Source organism: Pseudorasbora parva, chromosome 9, assembly GCF_024679245.1.
Source record: "Pseudorasbora parva isolate DD20220531a chromosome 9, ASM2467924v1, whole genome shotgun sequence".
NCBI lineage: Eukaryota > Metazoa > Chordata > Actinopteri > Cypriniformes > Gobionidae > Pseudorasbora > Pseudorasbora parva.
Genome location: NC_090180.1, coordinates 18,989,175 through 19,003,471, shown reverse-complemented (window position 1 = coordinate 19,003,471; position 14,297 = coordinate 18,989,175). Strand labels below are relative to the sequence as shown.

Sequence of the window (14,297 nt, the reverse complement as noted above, 5' to 3'; positions counted from 1 at the left end):
AATATTTGATATTTATCTGCTTACCCCCAGATCATCCAAGATGTAGCCGTGTTTGTATCTTCAGTAGAACACAAATTAAGATTTTGAACTCATATAATGCATGTCAATGGGGTTTAATTAGAATTTGTGCTCTACTGAAGATACAAACACACCTATATCTTGGATGCCCTGAGGGTAAGCAGATAAATATCAAATTTTGATTTTTGGGTGAACTATCCCTTTAATGGATTTGGTCATGCGGGATAAGGCCTTAATATGCTTTATAATATTAATTAACAGCAAATATCCTATATGCATGCTATTAGTTAATAGTAAGAAATGGACACTAAACTAAAGTGTTACCAATATGACAATAATGCAATGCATATTCCAAAGTTGCATTTATGAAAACTGACCAGCAGATGGGGAAAATGACGTCTTTAAGATCATGCTTCTGATTGGAACATCTTAAAATGTCTATTCAGATTTTCTTCATGTATTGAAGACCTACATGACGTTTCTTTTGCTAAAATGTGCAGTAAATAGATTAAACTGCTTGAAATACTGTATCATACAGTATCTCATGCAGTTTAATCTATTTACTGCACATTTTAGCAAAAGATCCCACAATTCTATGCACTTAAACTTCCATTTTCAGTGTGATTAATAAATCTGTTTGTCATTTCTGTACAGTTTGGTGTGCTGGACTTGCAGTTACTTAAGGTAATTACTAATTAGCTTATTTAAAGAGATAATTGACAAGATAAGAAAATTCTATCATAATTTACTGAACTCACCCATGTGTGGTCACTTTCTTTCTTGAGCATAAAGATATTTTGAAAAAAAAATATTCTTAAATGTATTCTTTGACAATAGACAATTTGGTACTTTGTATCAGCCTGTCTGTGTTGACAGCTTATTGCTTCCATTTTCAAGGTAGCAGTCCCCTTCATTCATTTATCCATCGACAATGAGAATCATTACAATTATTAAAAAAGACCAGTGGCATATAAAAGTAATCACAGTCAGTGCTTTGTAAACTTTCCTTTATTTTGATCTCATCTTCATAACTCTATGCTCTGTATTTTGCCTCTTGTATCAGTGCTTAATCCAGGAATGTGGAAGGATTCGGATCATGGCTTTGCTGTCGCGGGTCATGAGGCGTGTAACCTGATCTAGGGTCAGTCCAGCAATCATTTCTCCATTGACTTCTAGAATCTCATCTCCAACTCCCAAGAGTCCAGTGTAGATATTCTCTGTGGCACTGTCTCCGACCCGTTCCACATATATACCTATAAAATCAGAATTACGGATTTTGACCTTAAATGCATTGGATCATTTTAGATAGAGTTTGGGTGTCATAGAGGCAAAAGTGGGGGCAAACTTACCTGAGCCAGGTCTTCCTTTACCCCTAGAGATGACAAAGCCAAAGGGTCTATTGTTGGCAGGTCTAATAAGCTCTATCAGCAAAGTCCTATCAGGGAAGGCCTGCACCAGCCGCCCTAGTGGACCTCGAGAATCCTCTAGTGCCTCATCTATGCTCTCTTCCTTTTGAAGCTCCCTGAAACACAGAAACCAACATCCCAATCAGAAATCTGGCATAGCCTATATGGTTTTACAGCTGAACCAGAGTTTACTTTATCTGAGGCATAAAGTATGCGTTTAAAATCACTATACAAAATCACTTTATCACATCTAATATTACACACCGTGGTGCCAAACTCAATGGCAGTGGTAGCTCTCCTAATATAGTGGAACGTTCAAACTTCCTCTTCGGGGACTGTAGGCTCTGAACAGAAGATGCTTTGCGTAACTGAGCCAAAGGAGATTCCTGGTGTCAAAGAGAAACATTGATTGAATTTGATAAACTTGGATTTTACTGACATGTTCAAAGCTCTGACATTACATGGACATTATAGTTTGATATGTTAATACATATATTATTTACATATAAACATTCATCAACACATCAGATTTGGAAAACAGAAGCTCAAGCATGTTCACTTGATGTTTGAGAACCTATGATGTTCATTCTCAGGTTACGCTGCACGTTTGAGCTTCAGCAAGAACCTATGATGTTCATTCTCAGGTTACGCTGCACGTTTGGGCTTCCTCAAGAACCGATGATGTTAATTCTCATGTTACGCTGCTTGTTTGAGTTTTAGCAAGAACCAGTTAGGTTCATTCTTGTGTTACACAGCATGCTATATCTTCCATATGATCTTCCAGAATCAATTAGGTTCATTCACGTGTGTTACACACAACCTTTAAGCTTCCGCAGGAACCAGTGTGGTTCATTCTTATGTGTTATGCAGAACTTGGAGCTTCCGCAAGAACCAAATAGGTTTGTTCTTACGTGTCAAGCAGGTTTGGTTGTGCTTCTGTTTATGTTCACTCTCAGATTTAATTATAAGGATCTTCAATTGTGTTCCGAAGATTAACTAAAGTCTTACAGGTTTGGAACAACATGAAGGTAAGTCATAGAATTAAAAGATTTTGACCTAAACTTTAAGTACTTTTTAGGTAACACTTTATTTGTCTTCTTGTTACATGTTGCTACTTGAAATTACAATAGTAATACCAGTAAATTATTTATAATTACATGATTAAACTAACCCTACCTATAACCCTATGTTGTTAATTAATATTACTCAGTACTTAAATATATAATTCCACCATAACAATGGCACCTTAAAATAATGTGTACAAAAATAAAGTGTAGTTATGGTTAATGTACATGCCACGACTATGACCCGACAAAAGTCTATAAAAACAAGCATCGACCAATGCCAAGTTGCCAACACACAACCCAACGAATGGGACTGTTGGTGTCAGTAAGCCTTTAGAATTTATACAGTATTTTCTAAAACCAAATTGCCTCAATTAAATTCAGTAATGCATCTCATGTCAACTTGCCTCCCTAAATATACTACATTTGCTTCTAGTTTGTTCTGTATGCTCCACCAGTTTGATCAAAATGTGTTGTTACATAATTCTGCAGTTGTATTAAGGTCAGCAAACCACATGATATGTTTTTCAATTTCATTAAACAAAGCCAGAGATACAGTCCAAATTATCTCTTATGATATTACAAGGGTGTGTGCTACGGTAGGTGGATTAACACTTTCACAATGAAGATAACTCACTGTGTGGAGAGACTGGAGAGAGGGGGTCCTCTTCAGAGGGACAAGGCCTCTGTGTGTAGGGCTCGGGGAGGCAGAACTGTAGCGGGCAGCAGGGGAACACAGGTGCTCCATGCTGTTGGACCGGCTACCCTTTACCAGCTTACCCATACTGTTCAGTCCCATGGCTGAGAAAAAGCGACGGAGGGATAGCTTAGGCCTCCCTTCTCGCTCCCCTGTTCTCCTACAAATAGAGTTATGGAAGAAATTCACTAGCGCTGTAAAGGACTATAAAGTACTACAATCTTGTGAAGTAATGTTTTTATCAACACAAAGCTAAAGGGTGAGTTCACACTTGGAAGGTTTAGTTTGATTAAAACGAACTCTGGTGCGAATACTTTGCTTGTTTATTTGAACGCTTATTTATGATGCAAGTGTGAACGTTGCCATCAGAACCTTGGTGCCCACCAAACAAGTGAACTGAGACCCTTGAAATGTGTGCCGCATTGCACTTACCAACTAATGCTGGTGCAATTCCCCTAAAATATAAATGCAACATGGATCAAAGACATCTAAGCGAACCAAAAAAGGAAATTATGTCACAAGATGCAACCCTAAAAAGGACAGAATTCTCAGGCAAATTCCAGACACAGCATTGTTTTGGATGTCCGGTAAATTCCATCCCAAAACACACATTAGCATTTTTTTATTTATCTTTAGGTTCAGGTTGAATGCTGGGTTCAGCCTGTTGGGCCATTTTGTTCTGTTAGTAAAGGCGGGCGTACACCGTGCGAATTCGGACACTCGGGAGGTCCTGAGATATTGCAGACGCTACGAGTCAGTTAATTTGATAATCTCATCAAATCAGCTGGTGCACGACATGACTGCACTGCACGGCGAGCCAGCAGCAATCACACGTGCTTTCACATTAAATACAGGAGCTTTCAATGTTGCTGATAGCTTCAGATAGAAAAAAATAAAGAAAAAATATGTGTGCAAATGATTTGTTAAGAAGCAGAGAACAGTAGCCATTCCTTTCAACCGAGAGACGAAGCGCGTGAGAGAGAGGGAGTGAGTGTGTGTGTGTGTGTGTGTGTGTGTGTACGCTGTATTGTTGCAATCACTGAGCTATAGCCTAATAATACTCATAGATCGAGCCTATGTGACATGGTTGTGCATGATTTGGCAATAGGGGACAGCTATATGCTGGTGAAAATCCCCAAATTTGGGAGGTGGGAATTTTCCCAGAGTTGGGAGGTGCTCATAACGTGCTTGGCTCGTTTCACATTTTTTCACACGCTGCGAGCCACGACCATACGAGCATCCACGATGTCCACAAGGTTTCCCTCAAGAGAAAAAAAACGTCTGTGAGTTCGTACGACAGTAAAAATCGCACCGGGTACTCCCGTCTTTACACAGTGTTCATAGTTTTTATGTAATCAGGTGCTGGGTTAGACTAAGTAAACCCATCCCAATCTGCCGGCGATTTGATTTCGTCCTGCGACTCAGTCTAGAAACATGTACATTAATTTCTACTGCTTCTGTTACACTTTTGCGGGAACCAATCAGACTGGCTTATCCACCTGGTGCGCTATTGGCAGGTTTACCTCGATGACGGATAGAGATGGGTCGTTGTCCGTTGATCACACCTCTTGTGGTGTGATTGGTTGAAGGACTATTGAATTGCGTACAGTGTCATTTGAATAATGCTTGTTTATCACGCCTCTTGTAGAAAATACAGTTTAGACTCCCCAGACCAATGTTTAATCTTAAACAAGTGCTGGGTTGCAGAAGATTTGTATTCAATTGTAATCGTATCAAGTCATTACTTTGAGGGACTTTCATGCTGAGCAAATTTTCTGCTGTCCGAATCTGAGAGTGATTTATTTTTCGGTCACCCCCTGCAGTGTTCTATAGGTACCCTCATTGGTTCTATAGAAACCCTTTGCATTTGCACTAATCTTGCATCAACACATGTGCACAGTGCACATGATAAAGGACACTGTGTGGGCCTATATTTTTTGTTTTTTAATTTAGTACTATCATGCACAGCAGAGTAAAATACATTTTTGTCTGTATGTCGCATAAAGGCAGCTTTTGACTGGGTGCAAACTAGACAGCGGATTGTGAGCCATTCATTTGCTCATTCACTGTGCACGATTATACTTCACGCACACTCCAGCTCATAAGGTAAATCATAACCACTGTCATCCCCTAATGGGATTCCATTCATTACGCTAAGCTAAGCTAGCGGTGACCCTGCTAAAACAATGCATGCAATGAGACAAATGCATTTGCCCACATATCTAAATGTAGGGAAAAAGTTGAATAAGCCCCATTTCTAAAAACGGTGGAGTGTTACTTTAAGGAAACTCCTTCATGTGAGTTTGACCTCTTTAGGAACCTTTGTGTACTTTATGATGCAAATGTTAACATATATAAAATATGCAATTACCTATAGCCCATAAAGAAAATTACACGTGTCAGGTAAAGGATCACTTACCTAGACACAGCTAAACTGTCATCCCAATGTATTTCAGCTTTCCGGTGCTCTGCTCTCAGAAGTTCTGCCCTCAGGTCTTCTGCCTTGGACATACCCACAGCTCTCAAAGATGGGCGGCAATCTGAGGAAACAGGAGTTGTGCAAGGACTTCTGGGATCCATACAGACACCCTCACCTACCAAATGACCTGATGCAAAACAAATGAATGAGCAAACCATATTGGAGTAGGAATCAATAAAACAGTTCTGAATCAGGTTATGTGTAAAACTGTTGTTCATCTAGATGCAGGGTCTCACTAGCTGTTTTTCAGGCAATTTTCAGCTGTATGCTGAATTTACATGCTTGATAGAGCACCAAAAGTAATGCCACATTTAATCATTTGAGATCTTGTTTCAGGTAAACTTACCAGTGACTGGGTCGCCTGCAGAATCCCATATTGTTAGAGCCTGGAGGTCTGTTGTCAGCATAGCTGAGGAATACCTGAGAGAGGATGGTCTGTTGCAAGACATCAGTCCTGAGGTGACTTGATGAACCTGAGGGGAGGCACTGAGAGTGACACTGAGGTGCTCTTCTGGTTGTATGTTTTCATGGGGAGAGCCTGCATCCAGCTTATGATCAAGGTGAATTAAACGGTACTGAACGGAGGGCATTAGCTTGACCACCCGTTGCCCTGTTGGACGGCTTTTAGAACCTGATTTTAGAGCCGATTTAATAGGAGGGTTTGGAGGAGACTCCCTGACATTGCTAGAGAGATCCGTATTCTCATGGTCAGGTGAGGTTTCTGTAGTGCCTTGCTTTACAATTTTAGAGCGAGTAGTTGGATCCTCCAGACTTGACCTGGTTTTGGAGTTCCTCCTCTGAGCCCATAGATCCTGACTTCGAGCATAAGGTCCATTACTAGTTTCACCTCTGCTTTCTCCTTTCCTGCTCCTTCTTCGAAGCTTCCCGAAAGCTGATATGCTCTCACCTGCACCTCCTATACCTCCCCGCCCTACACTTTCTGCCAGGCTGACACCTCCCGTAAAAGTTATCGTTTCCATGAAGGTCGGGTGAATGGTTCGGCAACATGATTGGCTAGGGCTGACCCATCGAGGGGCTGCCTTTTCCCGAGAATCTGTGTTACTGTGTGTTGGCTTGGAAGGACAATCTTTGGTCTGTGCAGTTCCCAAGATGCTTCCACAGGCTTCACATGTCCTGAGCATTTCATCCTTTGGCACCATGGCAGCCAAACACTCGCCCTCTTTGGTTAATATGGCTACAGGGATACCAACGTTTACCCAATTTATTGCCTTCCCTCTGCTTTCCTCTGTGATGTTGTACACTGGATCTGCCTTCAGCTGTTGGGTGGAGTGACATTTCTCAACCACCACTGGCCCGCGTTCACGCACCCGCTCCAGGTATCGTCGCTCAGCCTCTTTTTCTGACTCGTCTTCAAAACGTACTCTTGTGGGCGACTGGCCATTCCGACGCGAGCGCACCCCACGTTCATGGTTCCTTCCACGAACTTCCGGTGACTGAACAGGTGAAAGCACTTCCTCTTGAGCCGTGACAAGAACAGCAGTGTGCAGTGTAGATGACACACTTATTGGTAAGAGCTCCCTATAAAGCAGATACAAGAGCTTTTAGAGAACACCTGGAGATCATTATCTCTATTACATCAGTGCATAATGTTACACGGTTATCATTCAAACCTGAATGGAAACAAACAGCAAATTCATTATTAATTTTAAGTACATTAATGATGACTTTTGACCGACCTTTATTTGTGTTTCAAGCAATTATGAGAGGATTAATACTAAAAAATGCTTGACAAATACTGTATGTGTTATACACTCACCTAAAGGATTATTAAAAACAATTAAATGAATTAAAAATGAATTATACATTTTATAAATTAAATTCTACGTGGCATTAATTCAATAAGGTGCTAAAAGCATTCTTTAGAAATGTTGGCCTATATTGATAGGATAGCATCTTGCAGTTGATGGAGATTTGTGGGATGCACATCCAGGGCATGAAGCTCCCGTTCCACCACATGTCAAAGATGCTCTATTGGTTTGAGATCTGGTGACTGTGGGGGCCATTTTAGTACAGTGAACTTATTTAATGTTCAAGAAACCAATTTTAAATGATTCGAACTTTGTGACCTGGTGCATTATCCTGCTGGAAGTAGCCATCAGAGGATGAGTACATGGTGGTCATAAAGATATGGACATGGTCAGAAACAATGTTCAGGTGGGCCGTGGCATTTAAACGATGCCCAATTGGCACTAAGGGGTCCAAATTGTGCCAAGAAAACATCCCCCACACCATTGCACCACCACCACCAGCCTGCACAGTGGTAACAAGGCATGATGAATCCATGTTCTCATTTTGTTTATGCCAAATTCTGACTCTACTATTTGAAAGTCTCAACAGAAATTGAGACTCATCAGACCAGGCAACATTTTTCCAGTCTTCAACTGTCCAATTTTGTTGAGCTTGTGCAAATTGTATCCTCTTTTTCCTATTTGTAGTGGAGATGAGTGGTACCCGGTGGGGTCTTCTGCTGTTGTAGCCCATCCGCCTCAAGGTTGTGCATGTTGGGGCTTCACAAATGCTTTGCTGCATACCTCGGTTGTAATGAGTGGTTATTTCAGTCAAAGTTGCTCTTCTATCAGCTTGAATCAGTTGGCCCATTCTCCTCTGACCTCTAGCATCAACAAGGCATGTTCACCCACAGGACTGCACATACTGGATGTTTTTACCTTTTTACACCATTCTTTGTAAACCCTTGATATGGTTGTGCGTGAAAATCCCAGTAACTGAGCAGATTGTGAAATACTCAGACCGGCCCGTCTGGCACCAACAACCATGCCATGCTCAAAATAGCTTAAATCACCTTTTTTCCCATTCTAACATTCAGTTTGGAGTTCAGGAGATTGTCTTGGCCAGGACCACACCGCTAAATGCATTGAAGCAACTGCTATGTGATTGGTTGATTAGATAATTGTATTAATGAGAAATTGAACAGGTGTTGCTAATAATCCTTTAGGTGAGTGTATGAAGTACATGTAATTATATAAGCAAGAACACAGCTCTGAATTAATTGCTTAAATTAATATTTCTGTGTATCACAGGATATGTGTCATGACGTTATAGGATTGCTCTGGTTTGTTCACACAGTAATACAATTTATATATGACTGTAAAAAAACACAACAAGAAGGGAATTAACAGTGTTGAGGTGACTTACAGGCCTTCTCTTTGACCAAGGCAGGTGGGGGTTTCGCTCTTGGCGTTTTGAGAACGGGCTTTGAATCGAGCTCTTTCTAACAAACGCTTTGCTTGTTCATGACGTGGACTGAGAGTTACTTCACCGGCAGAGATCAGAGGTCTGTCCAAAACAGAAAAGGAATTTGACACTTTCCCGAGTAAACTGAATAATTATTCAAAATGTTTGATAGGTCTCAGCAGTCATCCAAACCCACAAATTGATTGTAATTTCCATGTATGTGTGCAATATTGAACATTAGACTTTCAATATTGATGATCTCTCACTATACTTTACACAAATCAAAAATAAACATACAGAATGTCAGAAGCACAAATCTGTCTTATATAATCTCTATCATGAACATGTTATGTGTAGGCCTTAATCTTAGAAAGATGTGTCTCTTTCACATGGATTTGTGTTCTGGCAGAGGTCTACCACAACTAAGTGCACATAAACATCAGTATTGAATTATGTGTTTGATTGAGGACAATGTCTCTTACTTATAGTTAAACACAGGCTCCTTTGTGATAATTGCTGAGTCCCAATCATCTACTTTGTAGGGAGGTAAATCTGTAAACAAATAAAACACAAAAAAGCACAGAGGTTTCAAAAACCCAGCTGATGTACGAAATATAATTTCAATACCTTGCAAACAGATAAATATGAATTTGGTCATCTGCCACCACAAGACCGTACCCAATGTCACATAATTTCTCGCTTTCAACATAAGGGTGCTACATACAAGTGGAAGAATACAAACAAACTGAACTATTATCCTGTAGCCCTCTGAGCCAAAAGAGCTCAGCCTGCTGTTACACAACACTCCGGAAAACCAAGCTGGCAGATTTCAGCCTATCCCTACGTCGTACGGTATTAAAACACTGTTATCTCCACTGCTCCGCTCTTTCCCAAACCCTTCCCCCACATCTGTAATTACAGTGACAGGCAGGCACATCTGTTCCGAGAGATCATACTAACCTCCCTGCTGTGAGTTTTGGCTCAGTGACCCTTGGGTGTCTAATGCCGTTTAAATGATAAATACAGTGAAAAACTGCATGAGGCAATTAACGAAACCCAAGAGAAGATATTTTGAGTAACGTTGGGATCCATATAGCATTGGACAAATATCTTCTACTTCAAGTAAGTTGTTACATAATTTTCTCTTTAATCTGTATCCTCTTTAATCCCATCCCTTTAAACAAAGGTCTTACCTCTGTGCAGCTCCTTTGGTGGTTGATACTGTCCCTCTGGACGCATGGAAGTTGTGATCTCAATGGCCTCAACTTGATATTGGTTCAGGTATGTCTTGTTCATCTTGACTTTCTCTGCAACAGACAAAGATCCTCCTCTGGAGCACAAAGTCTCCCAACTGTCTGCCTTCCACAGCCCACCAACTGGATCTGCTGCTCCAATCTCCTTTTGGAGACACCTATGAAAAGCGCTTTCCAAGCTATCAGACCTTTTCAGCTCCTTGTGAACAACTGCACCCACAGTTTTTAGTTTTGGCTTCCGTTTTGGACCCTCTTCAATTGTTTGTGGTACGTCTTTTGTATTTGGCTGTGTTGAGGAACTGTCTGAATTAAGAAGCAGCGTCTCTGGTCGTGCCACTCGCCAAAAGCCCTTGGGAGGAGCCCAGTGCCTGGGAGAAGATGCCAATGACTTTGTTGCAATGTCCCCTTGAGGTTCACCAGTACCCCCCACTGCAATGTTCTCCAGGCTAGACCCTTCACAAAGCCCACGGGACATTTCTGGTGCACCTTGAGATGGGCTGTCTTTTCCACTTTGTCTGCAAGTCCCTGAGTTGGGTTCCAGCACTTCTTCATCACCAGTGCTTGACGTATTGCACTGCTCAGTGTATTCTGTTTGACAAGGAGACGGCACTTCATCGTCTTGGGGTTTCTTCGCTGACTCTTCTGTGGAATCCTCTGGTAACAGATCATCCCTCTCAGTCCCCTTTAACTTTCTCTGGGACACTGCTTTGACTTTAGATTGCAGGGCAGAAACTGCTGAACCGACGGGAGGGGAGCAGGAGGGGAAAGATGCTTTGAATTTCAACAGGCCAGTGGAGGGTCCACTTTGAGGGTCATCTGGAAGCTCTGCACCTTGCTCTGCCACACTCCTTAGTGGCTGTGTCCCAGAGAGCTCTTCCGTCTCCTCCTCCATTCTGCAATTAAGAGATTCTTCAAAGAGGAAAAACACCAGACACACAAATGTAAACAAGATGGAGCAGAAGGGTTTGCTGAGCCGCTGCTCAGGGATTCCATGTTAGTAGATTAAATATTCTTGAATCCCTCTTACGCACAAAATACCATGTAAGAGTTTGCATAATACCAATACTTTCATAGTGTTAGATTACCCACACCAAGCAATCAAAAACGAGTGCAAGTTCATGATTTCAAGTTCATGAATACACTCTTTTGAATATAAACAAATATTACATTATTGTGTAATGGATGCATAGTGAATTCAGCCTTATCAGTCCTTATGTTTTATGAACTGTAGTTCATGGAGAGATATTAGATATTGCAAAGGATCTGCATAGGCTTAGGTAAACCACAATAAAGATAATGATAATAAATGGTAAATTAGATTTATGAAACATTGCTTATTTGTAACAATGGTCACACTTTAGGTTAGGGAGAACTAACTGACCTCAATAAATTCCTAAGCATTGCTTATTAATAGTTAGTAAGATAGTTGTTACGGTTAGGTATATTTGGTAGGATTAAAGGATGACGATATGATCATGCAGAATAAGGCATCATCAACATGTGATTTATAAGTAACAGTTAATATCTATATTTGCATGCTAAAATTTTTAGGTAATAGTGAAAACTGGAGCCTAAACTAAAGTGTTACCAAATCAGTATTATTTTATATTATATATGTCATTACTTTATTCCATGACATTATATTATACTGTATAACATCTTACCTTAAACTTTCACTGATGGTCCATTTGAGTCTGTTACAGTTCAGTGGTTCAAGCTGAATAAATCACAAAAACATGCAGAATCATCCCTTCCTCTCTTCTAATACTTGAATGGCCCGAAAACATGAAAAAAATGTTGCCTGTTGAAATGAGGAATTACTCCCATGATGCTCCTCTTCGCTCAGCTGTCACCAGCACATATCACTGCGCATCCACTCGTGGTGGATTCCATCTCTAACCTATGAGCGCTCACTCAATATTCATGATTGGTCTGTTAATCCCCGCAGAAATCAGACGGATTAGACAAAAATGGAAAATAAATGCGTACTTTAATTCCTTTGATGTCAACCGTAGCATTTCATTGCATAAGTTGGTGCAATTCACAGAAACGCTATTTAAAAAGTGAACTCAGTATGTAAAGGTCATATGTGCCAGAAGAAGTATTTTGAGAGATGCTACTGATTGCAGATGTACAGAAAGATAATCTAGATGAGAATCTTGAAAATGTCACAATGTTTAAAAATACAACAACATAAATAATACTGGATTGCTTTATTATCATAATATTCATGAGGATCTATTTTTATACAACACAGACACACAACTCACTTATGAAGACACTGTCTAAATGCATACTTTCTTAACCATGTATACTATATGCCATCTAAAACTAGAATCTCTAAATATGAATGTATGAGTTAGCCATTTGTAGCATTTCTGGCACATATGGGAATAAAATTCATGCTTTGGTAAGAAAAGAAAATAAAAATGATAAAAAAGAGCAAATATAATGCCAATGTCAACATTTTAGGTCAGAATTTGTACTTTCATCTCACAAGAGATTTTGTCATATTAAGACTTGTTAATATTTCAACTATTGACCTTTATTTTTAAAAGTCATTAAAACACCACAATTAGGATATAAAAGTTTGTATGTCATACTTATGACTTGGTTTGTTCTTTTTACATTTCATGTTGTAATTTCATAAGTGTGAACTATCATAATTTCCTGTTGGCTATCGGAATTGAATCTTTTCAATTTCAATTACTTAATGATATAATTGAATCTGTGATTTTTTTTTATACTTTGTCATAATTTAATCTTTATTAATCATAATCTGATGTCACATTTTACATTTGTATCTCCCAAAGGACTCTTATGTCATAATTATGACTTACTATGTTATAATTTCCACTTTTTTATCTAATAAATATCTTGGTGTGCCGTAATCTCATCGGTTTGTGATCATTTTTAATCGTTATCATAATTTTGACTTTCATCTCATAATGACTTTCTATGTCATCATTTAAATTTTCATGTCTCAATAATGACATTTATGTCATAATTATGACTTGGTATGTCATTATTTCAACTTTGTATGTCCTAATTATGACTCATGTTAAAATTAAATAAAAATGTAACTTATTTTCATAAATATTTATTCTTTAACATTAATAAGTCATAATTAAGATGTAAACAGATTTGATGTCATAAATATTTTGAGTTGGTTTGTTATTTCGACCTTTCATGGTGTAATTGCATAATTGTAATCATCATTATTTGGTGTTTTTATGTCATAGCCTAATTTCCATATTAATTTTTATAAATAACTTAAATGTTGCAATTTCATCTTTTTATCTAATATAGTGTGCTGTAATCTTGTCTGTTTATGTGATGTTTTACTTTTTGTCATAATTTAATCTTTATTAAATAATTTCGACATTTATCTCATAATTTATTTTTCTAATCTCATAAGATTTTAAAAAATACTTTGTATATCATAAAATCCATGTTTATGGCCCAATCGATTAAAAAATAATAATTTTCACTTTTTATCAAATAAATTTCACTTGGTGTGACATAATTGAATCTGTTCATGTGGTTTTTACATGTTGTAAAAAATTTTTAGAATTTTATCTCATAATGACTTATGTCATTATTTACATGTTTATGTCCCAATTTACTTTTTTTGTAGTCATAATTAGGATAGTTTGTTATAATTTTTCATTGCACACTTTATTTTTAATGTAATTATTTCAACTTATTGATTGGCATTTGTGAATTTTTTTCTATTATTATTAAAAAATGCAGTGCTTTGGAAATGCATGATTCGTCAAATAGGCATCATTCATAAATGCAGCATATTATTATGAAAAACTTAATTTTGAAAAAGCACATTAAATAATGAGAAAATTGATTTTTAAACATAAGAGTGTGTGTGGAAGAGGTTATAGTGAAATATATTAAACATTTTCATGTAATTTTACAAAATAAATAGATACATTTATTTATTTAATATTTAAAAATAAATTATTTAATTAATTATTTCATTATTTCAGAATAAACTAGTACATGTAATTGAAATCATTATTTATTGAATTATTTCATTTTAAGTAATTTGGTCCTCCATAGAGATGGGCTTCCATAGGGTTTTCACGGGTTTTCACTTCATAGACCGTCTATGGGTTTTCACAATGAGCAGTTGCAGCGCGCTGCTCAACCAGA

At 38.4% G+C, this 14,297-nt stretch overlaps 1 protein-coding gene across 1 annotated transcript; it reads right to left on the bottom strand.

Annotated features, from left to right (window-relative positions):
- Positions 1-1,077: 1,077 nt before the first annotated feature.
- Positions 1,078-12,579, bottom strand: si:ch211-13f8.1 (uncharacterized protein KIAA1614). Its single transcript, XM_067452979.1, has 10 exons — positions 11,795-12,579; positions 10,071-11,039; positions 9,360-9,429; positions 8,839-8,979; positions 6,011-7,203; positions 5,605-5,791; positions 3,126-3,345; positions 1,689-1,810; positions 1,368-1,540; positions 1,078-1,271 (listed from the first exon to the last, which is right to left on the bottom strand). The coding sequence occupies exons 2-10, from the start codon at positions 11,020-11,022 to the stop codon at positions 1,078-1,080; spliced, it is 3,252 nt and encodes a 1,083-aa protein (XP_067309080.1). The 5' UTR covers positions 11,023-11,039; positions 11,795-12,579.
- Between the last annotated feature and the right edge of the window lie 1,718 nt (positions 12,580-14,297).

What these genes read in the sequence shown, in the direction of transcription:
- si:ch211-13f8.1 (XM_067452979.1), bottom strand. Translation starts at nt 11,022, where the DNA reads ATGGAGGAGGAGACGGAAGAGCTCTCTGGGACACAGCCACTAAGGAGT. An exon ending in ACCAAAGGAGCTGCACAGAG is followed by an intron (nt 9,430 to 10,070) that starts GTAAGACCTTTG and finishes ATTTGTTTACAG; the next exon opens with ATTTACCTCCCTACAAAGTA. An exon ending in CTCTCCAGTCTCTCCACACA is followed by an intron (nt 1,811 to 3,125) that starts GTGAGTTATCTT and finishes CTTTGACACCAG; the next exon opens with GAATCTCCTTTGGCTCAGTT.